The 26,536-nt window shown below is 39.6% G+C and overlaps 3 protein-coding genes across 3 annotated transcripts in view; 2 read left to right on the top strand and 1 right to left on the bottom strand.

Moving 5' to 3' along the window:
* Nucleotides 1-8,272, top strand: LOC133423652 (ATP-binding cassette sub-family F member 2). Its single transcript, XM_061713921.1, has 15 exons — nucleotides 1-84; nucleotides 815-978; nucleotides 3,722-3,934; nucleotides 4,055-4,237; nucleotides 4,615-4,786; nucleotides 4,939-5,034; nucleotides 5,128-5,230; nucleotides 5,369-5,464; nucleotides 5,566-5,685; nucleotides 5,822-5,911; nucleotides 6,004-6,114; nucleotides 6,558-6,620; nucleotides 6,710-6,838; nucleotides 6,929-7,132; nucleotides 7,687-8,272. Exons 2-15 carry the CDS (start codon nucleotides 831-833, stop codon nucleotides 7,804-7,806), a joined length of 1,848 nt encoding a protein of 615 aa, XP_061569905.1. The 5' UTR covers nucleotides 1-84; nucleotides 815-830; the 3' UTR covers nucleotides 7,807-8,272.
* Nucleotides 8,263-25,388, bottom strand: si:ch73-173p19.1 (uncharacterized). Its single transcript, XM_061713920.1, has 17 exons — nucleotides 25,254-25,388; nucleotides 20,768-20,874; nucleotides 20,525-20,664; nucleotides 20,235-20,389; nucleotides 19,956-20,114; nucleotides 19,420-19,870; nucleotides 18,619-18,717; nucleotides 17,915-18,005; nucleotides 15,525-15,748; nucleotides 15,176-15,418; nucleotides 14,986-15,084; nucleotides 13,822-14,015; nucleotides 13,556-13,730; nucleotides 13,293-13,449; nucleotides 13,050-13,203; nucleotides 9,464-9,575; nucleotides 8,263-9,376 (listed from the first exon to the last, which is right to left on the bottom strand). Exons 1-17 carry the CDS (start codon nucleotides 25,272-25,274, stop codon nucleotides 9,201-9,203), a joined length of 2,757 nt encoding a protein of 918 aa, XP_061569904.1. The 5' UTR covers nucleotides 25,275-25,388; the 3' UTR covers nucleotides 8,263-9,200.
* acbd5a (acyl-CoA binding domain containing 5a) overlaps nucleotides 21,190-26,536 on the top strand; it is a 171,144-nt gene continuing 165,797 nt past the window's right edge. Inside the window, exon 1 of the mRNA XM_061713923.1 lies at nucleotides 21,190-21,201. The gene's annotated coding sequence lies outside the window, so the exon portion shown is untranslated. The remainder of the gene's footprint in view (nucleotides 21,202-26,536) is intronic.

Below are 26,536 nucleotides of genomic sequence, written 5' to 3' on the forward strand. Positions count from 1 at the left end.
GGCACGGCAGGCGGCTACATCCACCCGGCAAAAAGTGGGCACGAGTCGTCAGTGTGCTCCGGAGACAACTGGTCTGATTTTAAGGTAAAAAATGTCATAACCGGTGTCTGACAGCTCCGTCTTGAATGGTTAATTCACTTCGGCCGTCGTTACCAGAACCACGGGCGCTAGAAACAGCCGTTAACTGTGAGTTAGACCGAGCCGGGCCTCGCGGGAAATTAGCCTTAGCATGCCGGGCCTATCTAGCTTCACCCTTAAACCGGCTCCTCGTTGAGATTATTTCACCTTTTTCGTCTTGTAAAGTGGCTATTTCAACGTAAAAAACCGTCGTTTTAACGGTTCTCGCCGTGGTGTGAGAATAAACGGTCGAGGGGAAAACGCATTAATGCTCTAAAATCGACGCAGAGGCTACGGCGTAGGGTACGCGGCGACGCGCGCCGTACGCCGTAGTCTCTGCGTCGATGTAACGCAGAACCATAAATCAGGCTTTACCGGTACACGTGTAAGCAGGTGAATCTGTAAAATAATACACATTATTACATTATTGGGGGGATTTTCTGATATCAATGTCAGAGTGGGACTACAGTCATCAGTTTTGTGTTGTGAAGCGTGGTTTTTATCGACCGTGGCTGAGGCAGATTACCGGCAAACGTGGTTTGGGTTTTTTCCTTTATGTAAGTGGTTAGTCATCTTAACCTCGTTTTACTTCCGATGTATAAAACAATTGTAGCCTCGCATTTAGTAATCCGAGACCCATCTGTTGTTGATGATCTCATTCCTGACACCTTGTGTTTTAATTTCTCGTGTTTTTCAGAAGCTCTGGTGAAACCATGCCGTCAGATTTGGCTAAAAAGAAAGCGGCAAAGAAGAAGGAGGCTGCCAAAAACCGTCAGCGCACCAAGAAGACTGACGACGGAACCGAGGAGACTGAACAGACCGAGCAGCCGGAGAGCCAGAGAAATGGAGCAGAAAGCAATGGTGAGATGTTACTACTACTGGCATTCAGAGGTGGACAGAGTACTCGACCCCAGTACTCAGTACTCTAGTTGTAAAAAGAAATCAGGGGGGATGGTGGATTTTATCATATGGGGACAGATCATTTGTGCTGATTACAAATAATATAATACAAATAATAGCACTGACCAAAACACCTGCAGAAATACTGCAGGAATGACATAGCAGCAGTTAAATGCAGCCTTCTGTAAGCTTTAAATATCCACTGGGCTTACATCAAAACACAACAATTAAAAAACATAATGATAATAAGTTTTCTGAACTTATCAATATGACTCTGTGCTTCACAGGATAAGTAAAATGGATCACTGCAAAAACTCAAAATCTTAACAAGAATATTTGTCTTATTTCTAGTTAAAATGTCTCATTTTAGTAAAAATAATCTCATTACACTTAAAACAAGACTCATCACTGGAAAAAACAAAAAATTTTCACCTGTTTCAAGTAGATTTTCTCTTAAAATAAGTAGAAAAATCTGCCAGTGGAACAACATTTTTTTGCTTGTAATGAGAAGATAAATCTTGTCCCACTGGCAGATTTTCCTACTTATTTTAAGTGAAAATTTACTTGAAACAGGTGAAATTTGTCAAGTTATTTTTCTGGTGTTATTTTTCTGGTGTTATTTTTCTGGTGATGACTCTAGGTTGGTTGAAATAGCAGTAAAACCACATTCATTGATGAAATGACATAAGGGATGGGAAGGGGGGATGGCAGTTTTACAGATGATTTTGACCATTTTTATTTCAGGGGCGATGCCATCCCCCCTCATCCCCCCTCAACTCCAGTACTGCCAGTACTTGAGTAAGAGTACAAATACTACTGGTCAAAATTTACTCTGTTACAAGTAAAAGAAGCTCAGTCAAAATATTACTCGAGTAAGAGTAGAAAAGTACTTGCTTTTAAAGGTACTTAAGTATCCAAAAGTAAATGCTTTTAAATTTACTTTAAGTAAGAGTAAATTTCTTATTTTCCACATCAATAAATTACTATATTTTTTCTTTCTTCTTTGAAACCAGCTGCACTGATGTGATGCTTTTAGAACCACAATGTTATATAAAACCTGCAGAAACACCAAAAACAAATCAAATGAATGGGATCATAAGAGGACAGCAGATGATGCAGAGTTTATTAACAATCATGAACTGAAACCAAATGAACCTGCACCATCCAACTAAGCCTGGATCCCCCTCAAAGACCACTGCTTTACAAAAAACTACATCTCTGCTTTGTCTCTGCTATGTCTTGACTTGTTGCGGCTCTGTCTTGACAAACGCAGGCTACTTTGGCGGTATCGTTTTGAGGAGGCTTGACGTATTTCTGCTTTACGTACGTCCCAGTGGAGAGCGTGCACTGTGATAGGTCTCCTCCTTTGACAAAAACAGCTTGTGTCCAATAGGATTTTAGGGAAGAAGAAAAAAGAGCAGACCTGAAAGTAACGAGTACTTTTCAGCCTTCCTAGAAATTTACTTGAGTAAAAGTAAAAATATTTGTCTTGGAAATGTATTCAAGTAAGAGTAATAAGTACCAAAGAAATCTAATACTCAAGTAAAGTACAAATCCTCTGGATATGTACTTAAGTACAGTACTCAAGTAAATTTACTCCATTACTGTCCACCACTGCTGGCATTTAGCAGGCGCTTTTATCCAAAGAGTTACATCTGAGAGAACACAAGCACAAAATCGCATGGGAGGGTCCAGTTGGACACCGGTGCTGTCAGCCAGTGCTAGAAGATAGATATAAATGTCCCTTTTTATATAAGAAAGCTACGTCTAAAAGTGCATGCAGCTTACTAGATGTAAGGCAAGGCAAGTTTATTTGTATAACACAAGGTAATTCAAAGTGCTTTACATCAAATTAAAAGCGGCAAGACACAATTAAACAGTAAATAACAAATAAATGATAAGAAAAGAGGTAAATTGATAAAAAGCACAAGTTGTTAAAAAGTAAGGGCAGCAGAGTACAGCAGGTAAGTATTTAATTTAAGAGTATGCTTCAGTAAACAGTAATGTTTTTAGGCCTGATTTAAAGGATCTACAGTTGGAGCAGACCTCAGGTCTACAGGAAGTTTGTTCCACCGGTGAGGAGCAGAATAACTGAACGCTGCCTCATCTTGCTTGGTTCTGGTTCTTGGGACACACAACAAACCAGATCCAGATAAACCTCAGGGGTCTGGGAGCTTTTATCCAAAGCCACTTACATCTGAGAGAACAACACAAGCACCAAAGCACATGTGTATATGTAATATAAGGCGCACGAAATGTACCGTACTATAGTGGCTGGGGTTGAGTTGTGTATTTACCTGATGGCCACATGAAAACATAGATGAAAGATGGGGTACATGGGGCAAATGTATATCCTATTATACCACTGTTATGGTTATTCTTTAACTATCACTATCGTTTTCCCTCTTTTGGGAGTTGACAGTTGCCTATTATCATATATATCTACACACACCTGTATGAGTGCTGGGAGAATGTAAGTGCTTTTGCAAGGATGCCATGTTATTTAAATTCTAGGTTACTTTTATTTTTTCCTTCTTTCCCTTTTTCTTTTGTCTTTTTAAAAAAAAAATTCTTTCTTCTATGTGTAGATGTTGAACTTAATGTTTACAAATTGTAGAGCAACATGTATAAGCCGTCTGTCTATTTTGCAAATAAAAAATGTATAAAGTTGACATCTGACTGCAGACTTCTCTTTTGGTAAAAGGTGTTGCTAGTTTGACAAAGGAGCTGGATGAGTTCGAGTTGAAGAAGACGGAGGCACGAGCAGTGACTGGTGTTCTGGCTTCCCACCCCAACAGCACGGATGTCCATGTCGCAAGCCTGTCCCTTACCTTCCACGGCCAAGAACTGCTAGCAGACACCAGCCTGGAGCTCAACTCAGGCAGACGCTACGGCCTCATTGGTCTTAATGGGACAGGTAACTGTCTACTTTTATGTTTGAATCTCCTGACAGATGCGCACACACAAAACATTTTTTTTTCTGTTACCATCGAGTATTTCAACACATAAAATAGATCTGTATCCTTTCTTCTGCCAGGAAAGTCAATGTTGTTGTGTGCCATTGGACATCGTGAGATTCCCATTCCGGAGCACATCGATATTTACCACTTAACCCGGGAGATGCCCCCCAGCGACAAGACGGCTCTAATGTGTGTCATGGAAGTGGATGAGCAGAGGATAATGCTGGAGAAGGAGGCAGAGAGGCTCGCTCATGAAGACTGTAAGTTGGATTGTGTAATGCCAATCAGATGAGGGAAGTTGAGTAATGGCAGCAACACAGATGAGACGAACAAAAGCCAGGACAATCTAAAATAAGTAATTCAGCAGAGGTTTTTAATCAGAAGCAATCAAAATTAAGGGAACATTTAAGGCTCAGTATAGTCTGAAACCTGTAGTAAGAATTAAGTGCTACATTGCTCTTAAATGAGAGTGCAAGTAGAGAAGTATGAGAGGTTATGTAGAGTTTTAAGATTAATGTACTACAAAATCAGCTAAATGTTAGCCCTGGATTGACGCAAACGTTTGAGTCTGCATATAAAGTTGTTGCTGGTATGACCAAAACTGAAAGTAATTCAAATTTATTGTACCCTTTCAAAGCTGAGTGTGAGAAGTTGATGGAGCTGTACGAGCGTCTGGAGGAGCTGGATGCAGACAAGGCCGAGGTGCGCGCCTCTCGGATTCTCCATGGTTTGGGTTTCAGCGCTGCCATGCAGCAGAAGAAAATGAAGGACTTTAGTGGTGGATGGAGGATGCGCGTCGCGCTGGCCAGGTACAGACTAAAGGCTGAATTGTCTGAAAGTAATAAGCAAACAATTTTTTCTGCTTTTATTTATTTCAAAGCCAGACACGAATGCACATATAACAATATCATCAAAATTACATTCACTAAATTTTAAGTGCTATAATTTTTACTTTTTTTAGAGCTCTATTCATCAAGCCATTCATGCTGTTGCTCGATGAGCCAACTAACCACTTGGACCTGGATGCGTGTGTGTGGCTAGAGGAGGAGCTCAAGTCGTAAGTTAGCAGCCTGCATGATTTCTTTGACAGTCCAAACAATATCCCTGATGCATAGAGACGCAAACTGATCTACTCGCTGGTTCTTGACAGGTTCAAACGAATCCTGGTGCTCATCTCACATTCTCAAGACTTCTTGAATGGTGTGTGCACCAACATCATCCACCTGCATCAGAGAAAACTGAAATACTACACGGTAAGGACTGCAAAAATAAGATGCTCAGTGCCCCAAGGCACAAGGTGATTTAATACTGCTAAAGAAGGAAACTGGGATTGGGCTGTTGCCAGTTATATCATGGCTGTTGGATGACCATGCAAATCTAATTTCGTTAAGGGTAACTATGACCAGTATGTGAAGACCAGAGAGGAGCTGGAAGAAAACCAGATGAAGCGCTTCAACTGGGAGCAGGACCAGATAACACACATGAAGGTAAATGACACATAGGGAATTGTCTTTTATTTCACACAACTGGAGAATCGTGGTAGAGGATTAAACCACGAAAGTGTTTCATACTTTTTTCTCTCCTCCAGAATTACATAGCCAGGTTTGGTCACGGCTCTGCAAAGTTGGCCCGACAGGCACAGAGCAAAGAAAAGACGCTGCAGAAGATGGTGGCATCAGGCTTGACTGAAAAAGTTGTGAATGACAAGGTACATAGTGGTTTACTGATGCGCTAGAAAGTGTGTGGGATGTTTTTTTTATTTAAAAAAAAAAAAAAAAAGATTAATTGAACTTTTGTTTTGACTTGTCAGTTGTTCATTTAACATATATTCCTGTTTCTTCCAGACTCTGTCATTTTATTTTCCTCCCTGTGGGAAGATTCCTCCTCCTGTTATCATGGTTCAGAATGTGAGCTTCAAGTACAGCGACAACTTGGTAAGAGTAGTTTATATGCAAAGAACCCCTCTTCTCACTGACTTTTATTTTGTGTAAAGACCCCTCACTGGTTTCTTATTTTATTCCCCCAGCCCAACATATATAACGACCTTGAGTTTGGTATTGACTTGGATACTCGGGTGGCTCTGGTAGGACCCAACGGAGCGGGGAAATCCACCCTCCTGAAGCTGCTAATGGGAGAGGTATGTGCACTCTCTTTAGCCATTACAGGGTTTATACAGCAATCCTTATGTTAAATTTAATACCAATTTAATACCTTTTTCACTACCTTCAGATTTTTTTTAAAAACTGTCACAACATTAAGTGTTAATCACGAACCTTTTAACATTAATACAGATTTTGAACTATAGAACACTATACAGAACAGATTTATAGACTCATTGATGTTGACCAGATGTTTCACATTTATTTAACTTTGTGAATGACAATAAAATAGACCGATTAAAATGTAAAAAATAATACCAATTTAAAAAAAATAATACCTCTGACAGTGAATTTAACACTTTTAATGGCCTTAAATTTGGCAATTTTCATTTATCACTTTTTAAAACCCCGTGGAAACCCTGCAATATCAAACAACTTCCAAATATATTTGTATTAAGGCTTTCCTCTTTCCTCCCTTTAGCTCCTCCCTACCGATGGCATGATCCGCAAACATTCTCATGTTAAGATTGGCAGATATCATCAGGTAAGATTCAGCCTGCTGCTGGCATTGTTGATTTTTTTTCTTTTGACAGCTTGTTTTAAACTACTTACCCCACCTATCTCATTTTACAGCACCTGACAGAGCAGTTGGAGCTTGACTTGTCTCCTTTGGAGTACATGATGAAGTGTTACCCTGAGATCAAAGAGAAGGAGGAGATGAGGAAGATCATCGGTCGCTACGGACTGACAGGAAAACAGCAGGTATGAAAGATGCACCCACCAAACACTTTTTAATCTATTTTTCTTCCCCCTGGAAACATATCTTGAAATAACACCTGAAAACCATTACAGGTCAGCCCAATCAGGAACTTGTCAGATGGTCAGAAATGCCGGGTGTGTTTTGCCTGGCTGGCATGGCAGAACCCTCACATGCTCTTCCTTGACGAGCCTACCAATCATCTGGATATTGAGACTATTGATGCACTGGCAGATGCAATCAATGAGTTTGATGGTGGAATGATGCTAGTTAGCCACGACTTCAGGCTAATTCAGCAGGTATGTATTTGGTGGAAAAATCCAGCAGATCAATTAGGGCTGGGCGATTTTGGACAAAAATAAAATCCCGATTTTTTTATTTTTTTTATTTTTTATTTATTTATTTATTTTTCATTTTTTTTTCTCTCTGAAAACCCAATTTTCGATTTATTTATTTTTTTGGTAAAACTACAAAAGACAATGGAATAAATTGTTTCAAATATTTTATCTTTATTTTTAAAGAAAAATAGCAAACAAATTTCCCTATAGGGAATGAAGTGCAATTGAGAAATACTGTAAATCCTCCTTGAGTTTAGTAAAGTGACAACATTTACAATTTTTTTGACCAAACAAAGATGACTAGACGAGCTCTGTCTGTAATGCAGCCAGCTGCAAAAAAGGAAAAAAATAGATTTTCCGATTTTCCTTTTTTTTTTAACATCGATTGTGATTAATAAATCCGATCTAGATTTAAAATCGATTAATCGCACAGCCCTAAGATCAATTTAATGTATGATTGGCAGGGATTCCCGAAACTGGTTGTAGCTTTCTTTAATCTAATTTTGTTCTGTCAGGTGGCTCAGGAGATATGGGTGTGTGAGAGTCAAACCATCAAAAAGTGGAACAAGGACATCCTGGCATACAAGGAGCACTTGAAATCAAAGATTGAAAAGCAGCAGGTGCATGATATCTAACCTGCGTCTTACTGAGCCACTCCTTCACCCTCATCAAGGACCTGCAGTCTTCTGACAGGATGAGCAGTAAATGTCCCAGCAACAACTGAAACACTCTTATGCATCCCATTGGACTTGTCCGTATATGTTCTGTTTTTCCATCTTGGTTTGACAGTGCTGAAGCCCGACCCAATCCCATTACTTCAAGCTGCGCTCTGATTGGCTGACTCACCTGAAGCATCTCGGTGCATTGTGGAATGCATTCCAGTGTGCTGTCTTCATTGAATTTTTTTTTTTTTTCTTTTCCCCCTCAGATGTTTTGTTTAATCTCAACACGAATGCAGCAGCTTTTAGGTCATTTCATGATATTTAAAAGTTGATTTTTTTTTTTTCTGTGTTTAAAGAGAAACAAAGCAGTTCTGCCTTATTTAACAATGTAATGCAATAAAGGTTTGTCAGAATAAACAAACAGTACACTTAAATTGAACTTTTATTAACTTTTGCGAGCATGGTGTCTGTATCCAAAAGTTAAAAGCTTTTAGGGAAAATAAACTATACAGCTCTGTAAACAAGGAAAAATGCTGAAGTGATTCAAAGAAGTTTCTTTGGGTTCTGTCTCCTGCACCCTGTGGCTGCATAGATACGTTTGTAGCCACGACACCGTCACTCACCCAGACTGGCTGAAAATGGCTCTACTGCCCTCCCCAAAAAAAGGCATTGTCACTTGACAAAACTTGATGGGAGTACATCACCGCTCAAGGTTGAAATGAAAAACTAGCAGCTACTAGCTGTTCAAACTGAAACACTTAATCAGTGTTTGCCTAACGTCACAAAAGCAAAGTGCAGATCTCTGCCTCAAATCAAGTAAAGATCAGCCTCCAGCTTGACACTTAATGAACCCGCAGGAGTGTTAACTACATGCACTGATTCTAATATCAAAGCCAATGACTCACAATTGCAAAGATGTATTTCAAATGCAGGTAGCAGTGATTACTAGAACAGTCTTCAAATGCCACATGTTAATATTCATTTTCATACTTTCCTAGATCTTTTGGTATCTTTCAGTATTGTTCTTGTATTAGTGCCAGAAGATAATGGGCCAGTTATTTGAAAAACTAGGTGTTCAAATAATACATTAAACATTGAAGGTGAACATTAGACTGCAGTTTATGCAAGAAAATACTGAGAAATTCTCTAAGCTGGATGTAAACATTGTAGTTCTTTAAACACAAAGCTCCCGCTTAAGGTTCTAACTTAGCATGCGTGATTGTCAGATTAGTGGCACTAGCTGCATTTGAAACTGCAAGTAGGAGTGTTACACTGATGTTTCCAGGTTAATTGGGTGGCAGCATGTTCCAGGGGCTAAAAGCACAGCAGCAGTCGAGAGTTCATGCGCCCCAAACGGGTGTCGATGCTCACTGAGCTTCCCACTCCTCGTCGGAGACCTCGTCAAGTGGAATGGTATGAGTATTACTAGCCCGGATGCTGCTAATGTTGGTCGAAGTCAGGAGATTTGCAATGCCCATCAAACTCACTCCAGTCCCATCCAGGTTTATTTGAGCAAGAGGCATGTCTTTCAAGTACTTCAGGCCTGTAGGGGTGTAAAAAAACAGTATAAATTGGACATCAACTTTGCTGCAGCAAAAATAATTGAATGAAGATTTGAGTTTAACTTCACCGTTGTCTGTGATCCGTGTGCGGCTGAGATTGAGTTTAACAAGCTGATGGCAGCTCACCAGACCCTTCCTCACTACTGTGTCTCCCACCCGAGTGCTGGCTAGTCCCAACACCTAGAAAACAAGAGATTATAATTCACAAATTCCTTAATTTTCCCTTAAAACAGTTTACTAAACATTCACAATGAAGCACAGATATGTATACAGGATTTATACAGCAATCCTTATGTTAAATTTAATACCAATTTAATACCTTTTTCATTACCTTCAGATTTTTTTTTTTAAAAACTGTCACAACATTAAGTGTTAATCACGGACCTTTTAACATTAATACAGATTTTGAACTATAGAACACTATACAGAACAGATTTATAGACTCATTGATGTTGACCAGATGTTTCACATTTATTTCACTTTGTGAATGACAATAAAATAGACTGCTTAAAATGTAAAAGGTAAAAAATAATACCAATTTTAAAAAAAAAATAATACCTCTGACAGTGAATTTAACACTTTTAATGGCCTTAAATTTGGCAATTTTCATTTATCACCTTTTAATACTTTTTAAAACCCTGCGGAAATCCTGATTTCAAACACATCAGTGCATGTGCACACAATAAATTAATTAAAAAAAAGATAACTGACTGCATCATTGCTACTTGTATAAATTAAACCCATCAGGTAAAAAATAATACCAATTTAAAAAAAAAAAATACCTCTGAGTGAATTTAACACTTTTAATGGCCTTAAATTTGGCAATTTTCATTTATCACCTTTTAATACTTTTTAAAACCCTGCGGAAACCCTGGTATAAAAGATAGTTAATTTTAAATTTGGAGACAAAAAGTTTATAAATATCACATTTTTAAATCAAAAATATCTAGTACTTTTGATTACTGGGCGTTTTCGAAAAGGCCCTCTGTGTTCTCAGCTGACTGAACTGAGTGTTCGCATTATGGAGGAAAATTACTGAGACAACTCAGATGACCCAGTGACAGAAAAATACTGGTAATCTGAAATGTTCAGCTTTTAAGGCTCATACTGTGTGTACTTGGATTCATCCTGGTACTTTAGTCATGGCCAGAGGGTTCACAAGGCTGCTAGTCTCAGATCAAAATGACTAATCCAAATCCACTTAAGAGTGGACGGCAGATGAGTCATTCCTCCGTCATTAAGCAGATAACTAGAAACAATTTTAAAGAGCAAGAACACCCTTTACGGGTTCATAATCAGCATAATTATACTTCAATAAAAAAGAAAACATACCTTTGTAACTATTACTAAAATTAAGAAATGTGTTCTGAGCCCCTGACAAAAGAGCTAATTCACCATGGCTGTATCCGAAATCGCATACTAACATACTACATCAGTATGTACTGTAAACTGCCTACTAAATGAACAATTCAGTACGCCGCTTCAGCAGTAGCAGCCAAGTATCCCAGAATGCATTTTGCACGTGCAAAACGACAGCGGAAGCCGAGAGCTAAAAGCTGTTTTAATTTCCGCTGTAGCGCTGTTAATATGCCACTTTATTAAGTTTTAATATTTTTTCCAGGTGTAAAAGTAACCGTTAAGATCCCCAACCTGGGCTCAGTTTATCCAAATAACGCCTGTTAAGAAATTTGCTGGGATGTTTTCGGGGATGAGAAGAGCCGCCGGCTCGGAGCAGCAGCAGCTCACGGCCGAAGTACAGACGTGATCGCCGGGTCAACCCGCGCCGTCGTCCCGGGGAGAAAGTGATCCAATGAACTGACCTGCAGCTCTGTGGAGAATTACCGCTGGCTGAAATAAATCATTTAGGAAGATGAATGTTGGTTTAATAGATGAAATCTAACAGTTGTAGCTGCAACATTAGTTTGTCTGAATATAAAGTGAAGCTTCATGTTTTTACTGGAGCCCCAGAAGCAGCTGCTGCTCTGTCTGTTCATCAGAGCCTCACAATTTTAATAAATGTATTAAAATGAACATATCAGTCTATTGAATTTCATTTTATTTTATTAAGCTACATATGTTTGGGTTTTTATTTAGTGTACCTCTACGTACTTGGTATAAAACATAATAAAAAATCTCAAATTACGGCATCCCCTGTACCTTTATGCCCTAAGCTGTGCATTTTAGGCATCTATCCTGATAACTGTGGTCTATCTTGTAAAGAAAGAAAAATGGTTGACCTACTGTATGTTTATTACAGGCCAAACGTTGTATTGCATTAAGCTGGAAGAATGTTGGTTGCCCCTCTTTTACTCTCTGGCTAAACAACTTAACTTCAGCACTTGCTTTTGAGAAATTGACCTATATTATCAGAAAGAAAGCGTCTGAATTTTATGAAATTTGGAAAATGTTTTTGGACCTTTTGAGAGTTGGTGACATAGAGGGGACAGTGGAAAAATAGGACAATGGAATAACACCGCATTGGTTCTCAGGAAGGCTGGAAGTTAGACATTTTTATTTATTTATTTATTTTTTCCTTCCTTTATTATTATTATGTAGAACAATTTGTCTGGCTACATAAATGTATCTTTAATATCTCCATGGTACATCCACATCAGACAGTACTCTGTTTAATATATTTTTTATTTTTTTTCCCCACTTCTGAATTCATTAATTATTAATATTTGGTACAAATGTGTAGTAATTTATTTATTTTACATACTGCCATTTGTTTTGATGTTATAAGTGTTGTTGAATGTTACTATATTACAAAAATCAATAAATATATGTTTAAAAAAAAAAAAACATAATAAAAATAATAGCAAAATATTATATATATATATATATCATTAATATCATATTAAATATATCAAAATAATATCCTTTCCGCCATTACAAAATTGTGCTGTCCAGTCACCGCTGTTTTGTATTTTCTCAATAAAGCTTGTAAAAAAAAAAGTGCTGTTCGGTCAAAGAGCGCATTGCATTCTGGGACATAGTAGGCGAGGTAGACTGCTCTGATGCATGCTGTGGATTTTTTTCAAATCAGTATGACATCCGGGTATTTTTCGCGTACTGCAGATTTTGCTTTTTCATTTCATTTCATTTTTATTTATTCCATATCATGGAAATAGTTCACATATGTTCCATTCCATGATGGAAAAGGGGCAAGAAGAAGAAAGCCTTATATACCAAGCCCCTTTCTCAAAAAAAATAAAACAATTCATATGAAGATGGTCTGTCATTCTGTTCAACAATCACTACTTATATAATACCAAAAAAAAATAAAAATAATGAAAAAACAAAACTAAAAAATAAGAAAACATACACACTAACTCACCAACAATATAAAAACAAAAACAACAAAATATATTTTACCCGTTAAATTCATATTGTCTAATTGTGTGGTCTTTATACAATTTCTTGAACTGGTGAATATTTTTACAATCCTTTAAATCAGTTGTTAAGGAGTTCCATAATTTTACACCACATACTGAAATACACATTTGTTTTAAAGTGGTGCGTGCAAACGGATGTTTAAAATCTAATTTCCTCCTATGGTTGTTATCTTTTGTTCGCATACTGCATACTACATACTACATTTTGGCAAAATCAGTATGCGATTTCAGATACGGCCCTTATTAATGATAAAATTACCTGCAGGTGCGGCAGACAGGTGATCAGTTGGGCCACTCCTTGACTGGTGACTGCCGTCCGGTCCAAACATAACTCCTGCAGGTCTTGCAGGCCATGCAGAGAAGGGAGCCCTGCATCCGTCACTTGAGTGTTGCTCAGTGACAGCTTCTTAAGCCTGCAGGTGGTGCACACAAAACTCCTGTCAGTATCCTTGTTGTGATCATGGATGGCTGTTGTAAGAGGCTCACGTGGTGCGGAAAAGACCTGGTCATGGTGGAGATCTGGCTGACTCCCTGGTCCGTGACGTGTGTGTAGTCCGTCAGGTCCAGCTCTGACAGCAGCGACAGCCGACACAGGAACAACAGCCCGCTGTCTGTCACAGTGTGGCGTCCGGGGAGGGTGAGATGACTCAACTTTAGACCTGGAAAGGAAGCAAACACTCAAATTCAGAACAGACTTCACATGTTTTCATTTCCTCCAGGTAAATAATTTTTTTAACAGTACACCAACCTTCCTTTTTTACAAACCTGAGATAATCTGTAGGGTACGGTTGCCATCTGTCACAGGTATTCCCGCCAAACTGAGAGTGGACAGAGCAGGGTGAGTAGCGATTTTCTCCAGAGAACTCTCCGTCACACCTGTCCGATCCAGATTCAGAGTCTGCAGACTGGACATTTCCGCCAGGGCCGTCACATCATTAACCTGACACAACGACAAGCAGCAATGTTTACCCACAGCTTTCCTGCCGGCTGTTATCAAGACAGAAATCATGGTTAGGGTCATGCTGAAGTACCTTAGTCTGCTTGATGCTGAGAAGTCGCAGCTGTGGCACGCAGCTGGGGAGCACTGCCAGTGTGGCCTCGGTCACCGCCGTCTGGTTCAGGCTGAGCTGAGAGAGGCAGGGGGGAGCCGACTGCAGGTACGGCACCATCCCAGCATCCGTCACTTTGGTCTGATCCAGCGAGAGGAAATGCAGGCTCTTCAAACCTGGAAGGCATCAGAAGAAGGTGTGTTAAATACTTTAGAACAGCCTGTTTTGAGATGTTCCTGCTAGGGATGGGCGATATTTTACCGTTCATGATAAACCGTCAAAAAAATTCCTCACGATAAGAATTTGTCATCTCACGGTAAAAATGATAAATTCCCGTTGATGACGTTTTTGTGTAAAGATGATTTATGGTTCTGTGTTAAATCCACGCACAACGTACGTGAAGGAAGGAAGGAAGGAAGGAAGGAAGGAAGGAAGGAAGGAAGGAAGGAAGGAAATGAGCCTGAAAGAAAGAAAGAAAGAAAGAAAGAAAGAAAGAAAGAAAGAAAGAAAGAAAGAAAGAAAGAAAGAAAGAAAGAAAGAAAGAAAGAAAGAAAGAAAGAAAGAAAGAAAGAAAGAAAGAAAGAAAGAAAGAAAGAAAGAAAGAAAGAAAGAAAGAAAGAATGAAATGAGCCTGAAAAAAAGAATGAAAGAAATGAGGCAAAAAGAAAGAATGAAAGAAATGAGGCAAAAAGAAAGAATGAAAGAAATGAGGCAAAAAGAAAGAAAGAAAGAAATGAGGCAAAAAGAAAGAATGAAAGAAATGAGGCAAAAAGAAAGAATGAAAGAAATGAGGCAAAAAGAAAGAAAGAAAGAAATGAGGCAAAAAGAAAGAAAGAAAGAAAGAAAGAAAGAAAGATAAATTCCCGTTGATACGTTTTTGTGTAACAAACATGGCGGATCTGAGAGCGAGATAGATTTATAGTTACAAAGATGGAGTTGAATTGGTATTTTTTTTAATCGTCATTTTTATCGTTATCGGGATAAATGCCAGAAATTATCGTGATACATTTTTTAGTCCATACCGCCCATCCCTAGTTCCTGCACATAATTGTAAACCCTCTTCAAGTGGTGTTACATAATATGTTCCTTATCATAAATAATTCTGAGGCTTTTTCAACCATGCAGTGAGTTTAGCTAAAGTCCCACCTGTGATATGCTGCAGACAGGAGTCAGTCAGTTTGCTACAGGAGGCCAGGTTGAGATACTGGAGTTTAACCAGGCTGGACAGCACTGCTAGACCAGAGTCTGGACAGAAAACAGTTATGAGATTAACAGCAGACTTTGACTAAAGGGGTAAGAAAAGCCTCCAAACAACATTTTGGTTTGCAAAACATACCTGTAATGAGAGGCGAGTTGACTAGACTCAGATGCTTCAGTCCTGGGAAGGCACGCAACTGCCGCAGGAGCTCATTGGTGGAGTAAGGATAACAGTTGAGGACAAACTTCTGCAACGGGCAGCCAAAGAAGAGCTCCAGGGTGCGTGGACGCAGCAGCCTCTCGTGGGCCATGTGGTTGAGCAGAAGCTCCGCCAGCTCGGGAGTCAGGCAGGCCAAACTGCTGCTGTACTGCATGCTAGGAGCTGGGAGACAGAGAGACGACAATCACCACGGCGATAACGAACAGGAATGTCAGATGTTTTCCCAGGAAGGTTTAGAAATGATTATTATTCTCTCAAGGTGTCCTACCAGTCATGAGATGCACAGCTGCACGGGTGGACAAGGCACATAAGGATGGCACGTTGGGTGTCCGGAAGGGTCGTTTAGGTGGGGAGGGTTGTCCCTGGGAGGCGCTGCGATCGTCCTGCAGCACGGCTCTCTGAAGACGTTCCACTGCGGCCAGTCCTGCTGCTCCAGGGGCCACCGGGCCTCCTGCCTCCTCAACATCTGCTGGATTCTCCTCCGGAGCATCCCTGAAACACAGACACAAGTGTATCTCACACATGCATGTCGCCTTTTCTAAGTACAGGTGAAAACAAATGCTACAGCAGCAGCATCAGCAGGACAGGTGAGGCAGGAGTGTCATTGTCATTTACCTACTGATACCCTTTTACACCAAGCTGGTTCCAGGGCTGGTTCTCGGCTAGAGCCAGACTTAGCCGACTTAGTAAAACCAGTTCTTTGGTTTTACACAGCCTAAGCACCAGCTCCTGGCTCTCAAAACTGGTAATACGCCAGCCCCAACTCTTTGCTGGGCCAGGCGTAAGAACCGCTTTACGTTGGGGGCTACGTGCTTACGTCAAGGGCTGGGGGCGGGGTTACTGAACAACCAAAGTAGGAGTAAACACGGGAGAGCGCCATTTTTAAACAACGGAGCGTTGAAGACGGCCGTTAACTTAACAGACTGTTAAAATCTAACGTTAAAATGGATGTAAAGCAGAAGCAGCAATGGTCAACTTGCTGGATCGCAAACTTTTTCTGTCCAAGAAAGGCTTGAGAAGCCAGCAGCAACACTTGGGGTGCGTCCCAATACTCCCCCTCGCCCTAGGCTCTGCGTTGATGTACGCGGCGACGCGCGCCGTACGCCGTAATTTCTTAACAGGCGTAGCTACAACTGATAGATTTCATCTATTAAACCAACATTTATCTTCCTAAATGATTTTTTTCATCCAGCGTAATTCTCAACAGAGCTGCAGGTTTCTCCCCCGGGAAGACGGCGCAGGTTGAGCCGGCTGAGGAGCTGCTGTGCCCCGGGGCTGCCGGCTCTCGAGTCAAATTTCTTAACAGGCGTTATTTGGATAAACTGAGCCCAGGTTGGGGATCTTAACGGTTACTTTTACGCCTGAAAAAAATATTAAAACTCAATAAAGTGCCATATTAACAGTGCTACAGCTGAAATTAAAACAGCTTTTGGCTCTCAGCTTCCTGATCAGGGTGGGGATGAAAACGACGGGGAGTGGTGGTGACGTATACAGTAACGTGATGACGTGGCTCTCTGGCCAGCTGCTGGCCAGCACCAGCTTGTGTAAAAGCAAACGGTTCTTACTACTACGTGTAAAAGGGGTAGCAGTGACAGAACAGATATCAAGGTCATATTTATTGTTTCCCTCAGTTAATGTCTTCAGCCGTCTTTATTTTTCAGCCAAACACGCAGGGAAAGAAGGATTAACATACCGTTTTATATAAAGAATCATGCAGTATAATTTGGCAGAATTGTTTTGGAAACACAAATACAAAACTTTAATTATTAATAAAATTTCCAGAAATGTCAAACAATGAGTAAACAGTAATGTTAATTAGAGCTGCAGTCATAGAAACTTCCACTTGGCCCCAAGTTTGATCAAGCCTACATTCAAAATCAGAGGAATGATGCAATTTTCTTTTTTAAGAATGTCCATGAAGTAGGGATGTGCAATTAATTAAATGTCTATCATGATTTTCATTTTGGCTCCCAATGACCACAAAAACAATGTAATCATAGTATTTTGACTAACCATTCATTCCTCAGGCGAGTGATTCTTTCATCCTGAAATCATTTACTTGAGTAATATCAAGGTCAGGCTGGTGTTTCTGCTCAAAAACATTTAAGAGAGTATTCGAGCATCTCTATCAGCCCTTTTTTAATCTAATTTGTTTAAACTTTCCCCTAATGTCATTTCCCGACTTGCTCATCCCTGACTCCTCTTCGTGGCTCCTGTCGTTGTGTCGAAGCCCCTCCCACTAACCATACAAGAGGAGTTGAGGACAGACGCATCTCAAACTGAGACATCCTTACTTCGGATAAGTAAATTCCTTTGTTGAAACATAACCATTTCTGTTAGATCTCAATGAGCATTAAAAAGTTTTGAAGGAGCTTGTAAATTATATATTAAATTAATTTACAATGTAAATTCTATTCCCTTTCAACCTTTAGGATGCTGAAAAAAAAACACAGCAGTATATCCTTTTTATAGCTCCTCCAATAACCCTCCGTACTACTCTTTCATCTTAATGCGGTTTTGTAAATTAGACATCCTTCAAAACATTTAGCTGATATTGGTTTCCAGGACAGAGGTGGGAGTTTGTTGGTGGGACGAAACCGGGAGGTGGAAATTAGATACACGAGATGAGCCTTTGGCTGATCATGTCTGGACACCTACCTGAGTCGATTGCCTTGCTCGGGCCAGTGGTGTCGGGGCTCAAATCCTTCTCGAATCCTGTTTTCTGGAAAGAAAGGCAGCCTGGGGATTCCTTTGAAAATTGCACAAGAAATAAGAGTGATCCATACAAATATTCACATGCAACCAGTGTGAAACACAAAATAGTACTACAAGCAGGCTTGGTGGTATCAAATCACCACCAGTGTTTTGCTTGGCTTTACAGAAAAAATACTAAAAAATTAACACACACACCTCTAATCAACATTTTTGGTTGTAAGTTGTAGAGTCTCCTCTGACTAGGTTCAACTGCGAGAGCTGCGAATCTGACACGCATTCAAAATACTGTACAGTAATCCTGAGTTCAGAAATACTGAACATGATTGGCTGGCCACCTGATGTACTTAGGAAGCTCAGCAGGACAGACCCCATGTGCTGTACGTTAGACGGAAGGAGCCATTCACCCATGTATGACCTAATCTTTCTTCCACATGACACATATTTCTGGGGCCGTTAGCTACAACATTTATCTGATGGGCGGTATGAAAATTAAGGACAAAAGCTTTCCAACAGTAAAGAGGTAATTTTTTAAATGAAAAACAAAAAAGCTCAATGGATGAATAACGGAAACAAGAAAAGGGGAGGTGAAGGGGTATCAAAATGTGGGTCAGAGGAGGGGTGGTGGTCCCAGACGCTGGGAGCTGTACCGTTTAGCATCTGTGGCAGTTCTCCCTCCGGTTCTTGTTGCTCTTCAACTTCTAAGCCAGGATCCTCAGCATTGCCACGAACCAGTCTTTGTCCCGGCCCTGTGAGACACGAGGAACATCATCCAGTGATTACAATCGTTTAATTCACATAGCTTGTTCAAATCACTGAGCCTGTGAAACTGCAAACTGGAGAGAAAAAAAAAAATCTTACAGGAGTAAGATATTTAAAAATAATAATAATAATAATAATAATAATAATAATAATGTGGTTTCAAAATCCAACATGTAAACCTGAGCACGAAACAAATAAGAAACTAGGATTCTGGTGTTGCATTTGTGGATGAAATATCCAGTCTTAGTTCTTATTATACTTCAGGTCCACCAACCGCATTGAGCCACAACCAAGCGCTCTAAATCTGATTCATATCTGATTTGGTTTGCTCTCCATGGCAACAGCGGCTCAGGTTCAAAGGTACTTGAGTGTTTCAGGAAACCTGCTACACCAATCAACTAATTATTGTCTGATTCTATTCAATTTTTTGGAAAAATAAATGTCAGTCTGAATCAAACCATTGTTATACCATCCAGCCTCAGACGGGGAGTATATTTTTGGAGACCTGACTAAGTGCAGTGTTTATTTTGGAGTATGGGTGGTTTCATTTTGGGGTCTGAATAAAATCAGACATGGGATCTCAGACTGAGGAAAAATATTTCCACAATTTTTAGCTTCTTCTACTTTTTTAAGTAATGGAAAAAAACATCAGCAGAGATATATTTCTTGTAAATGTGCAAAAGAATTACCCCAAAAGTGAGAAGGTCCAGTCAGTGAAGGACCAGCTCCAGGTATTCCTGCGTAATTCACAGCCTCTTCCCACACTTGGTTGGGGAGCAGAGGTGGTAGAACGGCATCCTGCCCTCCTGACGCCTCCAGATCAGGTATTTGTGGTTGAGGAGGCAAAACACACACAGGTGGTTCATTCTGACTTGCTGATGCGGGATCTGCTGGACTTGGCGGATCTTGAGTCATCTCTTGAGGAGTGGTCTGTATACACAATGCTGCATTAGGTGTGAGGCCCAGAGAGCGCAATGAGCACGCAAGCTCTGCCTCTCCGAAGCGTTTTCGTGGGAAACCCTGAAGGAGAGAAAAGGAGGGTAGGGAGGGATGACGCCCGGTGATGTGCTCCACAACGCTGCGTAGCGGGGCATCAGCTGAGAACCGTTCGCGCATGGACTCACCGGAGGGCAGCCGAATCTGTGGCAACACAAACAACTCAAAATATTTAATTTGCATCCAACTCACAGATATTGAGAATCTTTTTTTTTTTCTTTGGTCTCACCATGAGGATGCAGTTGTCATCTACATTTGTTTGAATCTTTCCTCCAAGTTTCTGCCCTTGACCAGAGGCAGGAGACTGCTCTGCAGCAGAACTGGACTGGACCTTTCGTTGCAAACTCTTTCGATCCTCAGCTATCCTCTTTAACACCATATCACGCTCCTAGGAGAACAGACGAGGTATGACAAAAAAATCTCTAATGACATTACAGATATACACCTGATTTAAAAGTTTTTTTTCTTTGAAAGATTCCAGATTTCCAGTCTGGCCAGAACTGCAGACCTGTTTCTTTTGTCTTCTTTCCTCCCTGGCTTCCTGAGCAACACGTTGTCTTTCTTTCTCTTCAAAGTCGCTCTTGTCTTGTTTGATCCGTGACTCAATTGGAGGTGGAGGGGAGGGCTCGGTGCATGGTTGTTTCAGGACCAGTGATGGACTGGCTGTTAAAGGCAGAATTTGAGAAAAAAACCAAAACAAATCTGGTTAAATTATTTTGCACTCAATCCACTTTTAGTCAAAATCTCAGTTATCATTATCATCATCATCATCATCATCATCATCTTCTGTATTATTACCGCTGCTCTCAGGGGGAGGTGTGTGTGACGTGGAGGTGCTCGCTCCTTCTTTGGGAGGGTTGAAAGCAGAAAAAGCCGTCTCAGTCGGCTGCGGTGACTTTTTGACCAACCTGTGCCGAGGATACTGACCCTGTAAAAGCCTGTGAACAAATTAAAAAAAAAAAAAACTTGCATAAAGACATGGATGGACGTCAAAATAGCATTTAGTAGGCGTGTTAAGGATGAGACCTAAGGGCCACTCACCATTCAGCTGCCTCTGTCACAGAAAAGTGCCCTGACTGCACAGCCGCCTGAATCTGCTCTTCAGTGAAACCCATTTCACTGAGGGTGAGGTATAAGTCCCCAATAGTCTGCAAGACAACACCAGAAACACAGCTCACAGGATAGCTAACAAATCATAAAAAAGTGTAAGTAACATTTCACCAAAACTATTTTGGAAGTTTTTTTTCTGCACCTGTTAGAAGTGAGTTTACTGACAGCTTTGCCTGAAATGTCTTCATGTGTCAAGGCTACTTATACACCAAACCCAACAATCAGTAGCGCAAGTCTTTTTAGTGTGTTTGTTGTATTGGATAACGCTCTTAACTGGCTCAAATGAGCTATATATAGATGTCGTTTCTACTTCAATTGAACAAGTAAAAAGTCTTTAACAACATACTCTGGACTGATCAATTTAAAGTAAGCTTGTTCCAGACCAATTGCAAGCAAAACAAAAACAAAAAAGTGGAATTGCTCTTCAGAATGTAGCTGAATTACAGAGTTTATAGGAAGAAAAACTGTCGGCTCACTCCCAAGAGCCAGTTATGGAGAGCGAAGACCAGTGTGCTGAGGACTATGTCTTTGGCTGCTGCCCAGACTGCATTGCACCCAACCCTGCAGATGGTGAGCCCACAGGAGGGCAAACCAATGTTGTTTGTTTGGGCTGAGCCCAGCCGGTCCCCATGGGTCAATACGGTTTTAATTATCCCTATGAGCTCATATAAAAGCCCTTATTCTGGTCCGTCTCCCAGGACCAATGCCACTTGGGAGACCCTTTCACATACAATTGTCCCAGTTGGCATAGCTCCTGGGATCATTGGGGCATGAAAACCTCTCCACCACAGTATGGGGTGCTTCAAAGACGGTTTACCCTCCTAAGTAAGGGGTTTTCTCTGTTTATCAGGTAGACATCTGTTCCTACTAGGGTTGCCACCTTTCAGAAATAGAAATAAGGGACACCCCGATTTCAGCAGCGCAGGAGCCAAAAAAAAGCCCCAAAACTTCTAAACGGCATAAAAATGTGTTTATTTTATATGAAAAAACTAAATGCTTTGATTTAAAGTTTAAAGTGCTTTAATAGCATTGAACTTGCATGACTGTACAGACAGTCAACCATACTAGCAACTGGAATAGCCTCCTATTCTATGTATGTCCACATCAGCCCAGATGTATAATATAGTCTACAGGTGAAGAATATGGTGTAAAAGTTAATTTATTTCAATAATTCAACTAGAATATGGTGTAAAAGTTAATTTTTTTCAATAATTCAACTAGAATATGGTGTAAAAGTTAATTTTTTTCAATAATTCAACTAGAATATGGTGTAAAAATTAATTTATTTCAATAATTCAACTAGAATATGGTGTAAAAGTTAACTTATTTCAATAATTCAACTAGAATTTGGTGTAAAAGTTAACTTATTTCAATAATTCAACTAGAATATGGTGTAAAAGTTAACTTATTTCAATAATTCAACTAGAATATGGTGTAAAAGTTAATTTATTTCAATAATTCAACTAGAATATGGTGTAAAAGTTAATTTTTTTCAATAATTCAACTAGAATATGGTGTAAAAGTTAATTTATTTCAATAATTCAACTTAAAAGGTGAAACTAATATATTACCTAAATTTAGTGTTGATGTGTGTGTGACAGACGTGTGTATGGGGCGTTAATGAAAATACGGGACAAATCGCGTCCCGTATTAGTTCAATACGGGACACAACATTTCTTTCTCAAATAAAGGACAATTCCGTATTTTACGGGACGGGTGGCAACCCTAGTTCCTACCCTCAAGGGAGTGTTTCGGACAAGTCAAATCGGGAGATGGTCTCAAGGCAGATTCAGAACATGCTGCAGAGATTATATCACCTGACTGACCAGGGAACACCTCAGTATCCTTGACCCACAGGTCTCCTGTCACCTCTCCATCCTAACTGCCTCTAACAGTCAGGTAAAGAGGCAACTGGAGAAACTGAACAGGGACAAGGCTGCAGGTCCAAATGGCATCAGCCCCAGAGTCCTGAAAGCCGGTGTTGAGCAGCTATGGGGGATTCTGCAGCACCTCTTTAACATCAGCCTGAACCAGGAGAAGGTTCAGTGCCTTGGAAGACATCTTCCCATGTTCCAGTACCAAAAAGATCATATCAATCTCCTCCTAATGATAATAAACGTGGAGTATTGGATGTAGATGCCTCCACAATCACCTGGATTACTGACTACTCTACTTCACAAACCTACCAGTTTGTGGTTCTGACCTGAACCCAGATAAGTGGACGTTAATGGGTTGATTGGTAGGCGCTGTCAGCTCAGAGGCAAACAAATACAACAAAACTGGTAGGTCAGAGGTTTACATATGGACAGTGATCACTCGGAAATATGTAGACAGTAAGTTGTATGGTTTCAGCTGCATGTCCTGGAGACATGAAGACATGCAACAAACAGCTGCAGTCAAGGCCCCGCAAAGTGCCACACCACACATATAGGAAACCAGACTTTGATTGTATTCAAAACTGACATATTGGTCCTGCTGTTTTATTCAATTACATCTGGTCCCTAGAAATAGATACGAATTTGAATAAAAGAGTTGTAAATTAGTCCTTCCCCTAATCTGTACATTGATATTATAAAATTAAAGTAAAAGGGCAAAAACTGCATTTAAAACCCACATTTCCTGTAAAACTACAATATAAATATTTTACTGGTAAACAACTAATAGGAAAGTAGTGCGTTGTCTAATTTGTTCCTGACCTAAATATATGTAATACTTTTTATTTAAAGACTGAACCATTAATACACAGAATCAATATCTTCTGAAAAAATAAATATTAAAAACAAATGTTACAAAAGGTCAATTAGTGGGTTAGAAATAAGAACTTAGAAAGTAATAAACAGTTAAGGATAGTTAATAAAGTTTTATTATTATCTAGTTGGCGCAACAATAAGGATGTGACTGAATATGAAACCAGTAAAATTTTACTGTCCAGTACTTTGGTCAGCTGTTGTTTTTTTTAAAGTGCTTTATAAATGAACTTGAAAAATAAACATGAAACAGTAGAAAGCAGTAGTAGTAGTAGTAGTAGTAGTAGTAGTTGTAGTAGTACTAGTAGTAGTAGCAGTAGTAGTAGTACTAGTAGTAGCAGCAGTAGTAGTAGTAGTAGCAGTAGTAGCAGTAGTAGCAGTAGTAGTAGTAGTAGCAGTAGTAGCAGTAGTAGTAGTACTAGTAGTAGCAGCAGTAGTAGTAGTAGTAGTAGTACTAGTAGTAGTAGCAGCAGTAGTAGCAGTAGTAGTAGTACTAGTAGTAGCAGCAGTAGTAGCAGTAGTAGTAGTACTAGTAGTAGCAGCAGTAGTAGTAGTAGTAGTAGTACTAGTAGTAGTAGCAGTAGTAGTAGTAGTAGCAGTAGCAGCAGTAGTAGCAGTAGTAGCAGTAGTAGTAGTACTAGTAGTAGTAGCAGTAGCAGCAGTAGTAGCAGTAGTAGTAGTACTAGTAGTAGTAGCAGTAGTAGCAGTAGTAGCAGTAGTAGTAGTACTAGTAGTAGCAGCAGTAGTAGCAGTAGTAGTAGTAGTACTAGTAGTAGTAGTAGCAGTAGTAGCAGTAGTAGCAGTAGTAGTAGTACTAGTAGTAGCAGCAGTAGTAGTAGTAGTAGTAGTACTAGTAGTAGTAGCAGCAGTAGTAGCAGTAGTAGTAGTACTAGTAGTAGCAGCAGTAGTAGCAGTAGTAGTAGTACTAGTAGTAGCAGCAGTAGTAGTAGTAGTAGTAGTACTAGTAGTAGCAGCAGTAGTAGTAGTAGTAGTAGTACTAGTAGTAGTAGCAGTAGTAGTAGTAGTAGCAGTAGCAGCAGTAGTAGCAGTAGTAGCAGTAGCAGTAGTAGTAATAGCAGTACTAGTACTAGTAGTAGTAGTACTAGTAGCAGTAGTAGTACTAGTACTAGTAGTAAATCATTAGTCCTTCCCCAATCTGTACATTGATATCAAAAAATTAAAGTAAAAGTGAAAAAAACTGCAACTCACATTTCCTTCAAAACTACAATCTAAATATTTTACTGGTAAACAACTAATAAGAAAGTAGGGGGTTGTCTAATTTGTTTCTGACCTAAATATATGTATTACTTTTTATTCAAAGACATTAATACACAGAATCAATATCTTCTGAATAAATATTGAAAACAAATGTCACAAAAGGTCAATTAGTGTGTTACAAAGTAATAACCAGTCAATGATAGTTAATAAAGTTTGATTATTATCTAGTTGGCGCAGTCAGCAATCAGGATGTGACTGAATATGAAACCAGCTAAATTAAACCTCACAGCCACTAACAATCAACAGAACCGTCTACCTGAGTATGTATTGAAACAATCAGAGGTAAACAGACAGGTTAGCATGGAGGTTAGCTGATGGCGACGGCGCGGCTAACGCAGCCAGCACTGCAGGCGGGGGTTTTTGTGCAGGTCGGTCGGTAGTTTGGATCTTACCGGAGAGTCAGCAGCACTCATACCGTTGTCTCAGATTTACAGCAGAGAAATGATAGTAGATGACAGTAATCGTGAACTTAGTTCACGCCTCGCTTGTGTTGGGAGTGTAGCTTTGGTGGCTACACGGCAGATCCTCCTCCGTGCAGAGAGATTGACAGGCAGCGACGGGAAACCAGCCAATCAACGTGCAGGGATTTACAAGCCCCGCCCACTAGTTAATGATTGACGGGTTTAATCTCCTATCAATCGTTAATTTATCAATACAGGTTTTGAGGCTTAATTGAAAGTAAAAATCCTAAACTGAATGTGTAAACCATGCTTATATGTTTTTTATTTCTAAGAGAGAAATTCAGATTCAGATTCAGATATTAATCCCTTTGGGAGGTTCCCTCAGGGAAATTGACATCTCCATCTCACTCACACAGCACTGTCATGTACAAATAACACACCCCAAAAGCCAAACACCCATAGGGCCTATAAAGATAAAAAGATAAAAAATTAAAAAAATAAAGATAAAAATAGAAATAGAAATAAAAGGTAAAAACCAAAATAAAAAGTGCAGTGCAAAAATTATTTATAGACACAAATGAGCTCAAATTCAATGAACTGGTGGACTTCAAAACTGCACAGATTATGTTCAAAATCAACAAGAACATGCTGCCAGACTGTTTCCAAAACATGTTTAATTTAAAACAAAGCCATTACAATGTCAGAGGGGAGAGCATATACAGGAAATCAAAAATCATAACCAACACCAAACTGAGATGCACTACAGTGGCAGCGGTGGATGTATGGAATAAGTTGGAGAGGGATTTGAAATCAATTAGAACCTTAACCTTATTTAAAAAAACATTGAAAAGAAGAATGATTTCTCTATACCAAAGTAATGAGTGGCGATGCTTACTATGTTGATTTGTGTATTCATTTAATTGGTGATTTGATTTGATTATACAAGGATGAAGGAAATATGTAGACTGCACTTTTTTTTTTCTTTCTTATTTCTTGAGGAATCTTTGTTATCCCCATGGAGGCAATTTGTTTTACTGGCAGTCTTATCTCTTACTTCTTGCTTTTATTTCATTACTTTAAATAATCCTTTTGAGGGCAATGAATAAGCTTTGCTCCCGCCTACACCTTTTTCGGTCTAGATGTTATTTGTATATAGGAAACTTTTTTGTAAGGTTTTCTTCGAACAGTGTATTCGTTTCCTTGTTGTCATTTTTATTTTATTTTTAATTTTGTAAAAGCTATTTTGATGTTTGTCTTATTTTTTATTCTTTTTT

The sequence above is a fragment of the Cololabis saira genome, chromosome 22 (assembly GCF_033807715.1).
Source record: "Cololabis saira isolate AMF1-May2022 chromosome 22, fColSai1.1, whole genome shotgun sequence".
In the NCBI taxonomy this organism is placed as follows: domain Eukaryota; kingdom Metazoa; phylum Chordata; class Actinopteri; order Beloniformes; family Belonidae; genus Cololabis; species Cololabis saira.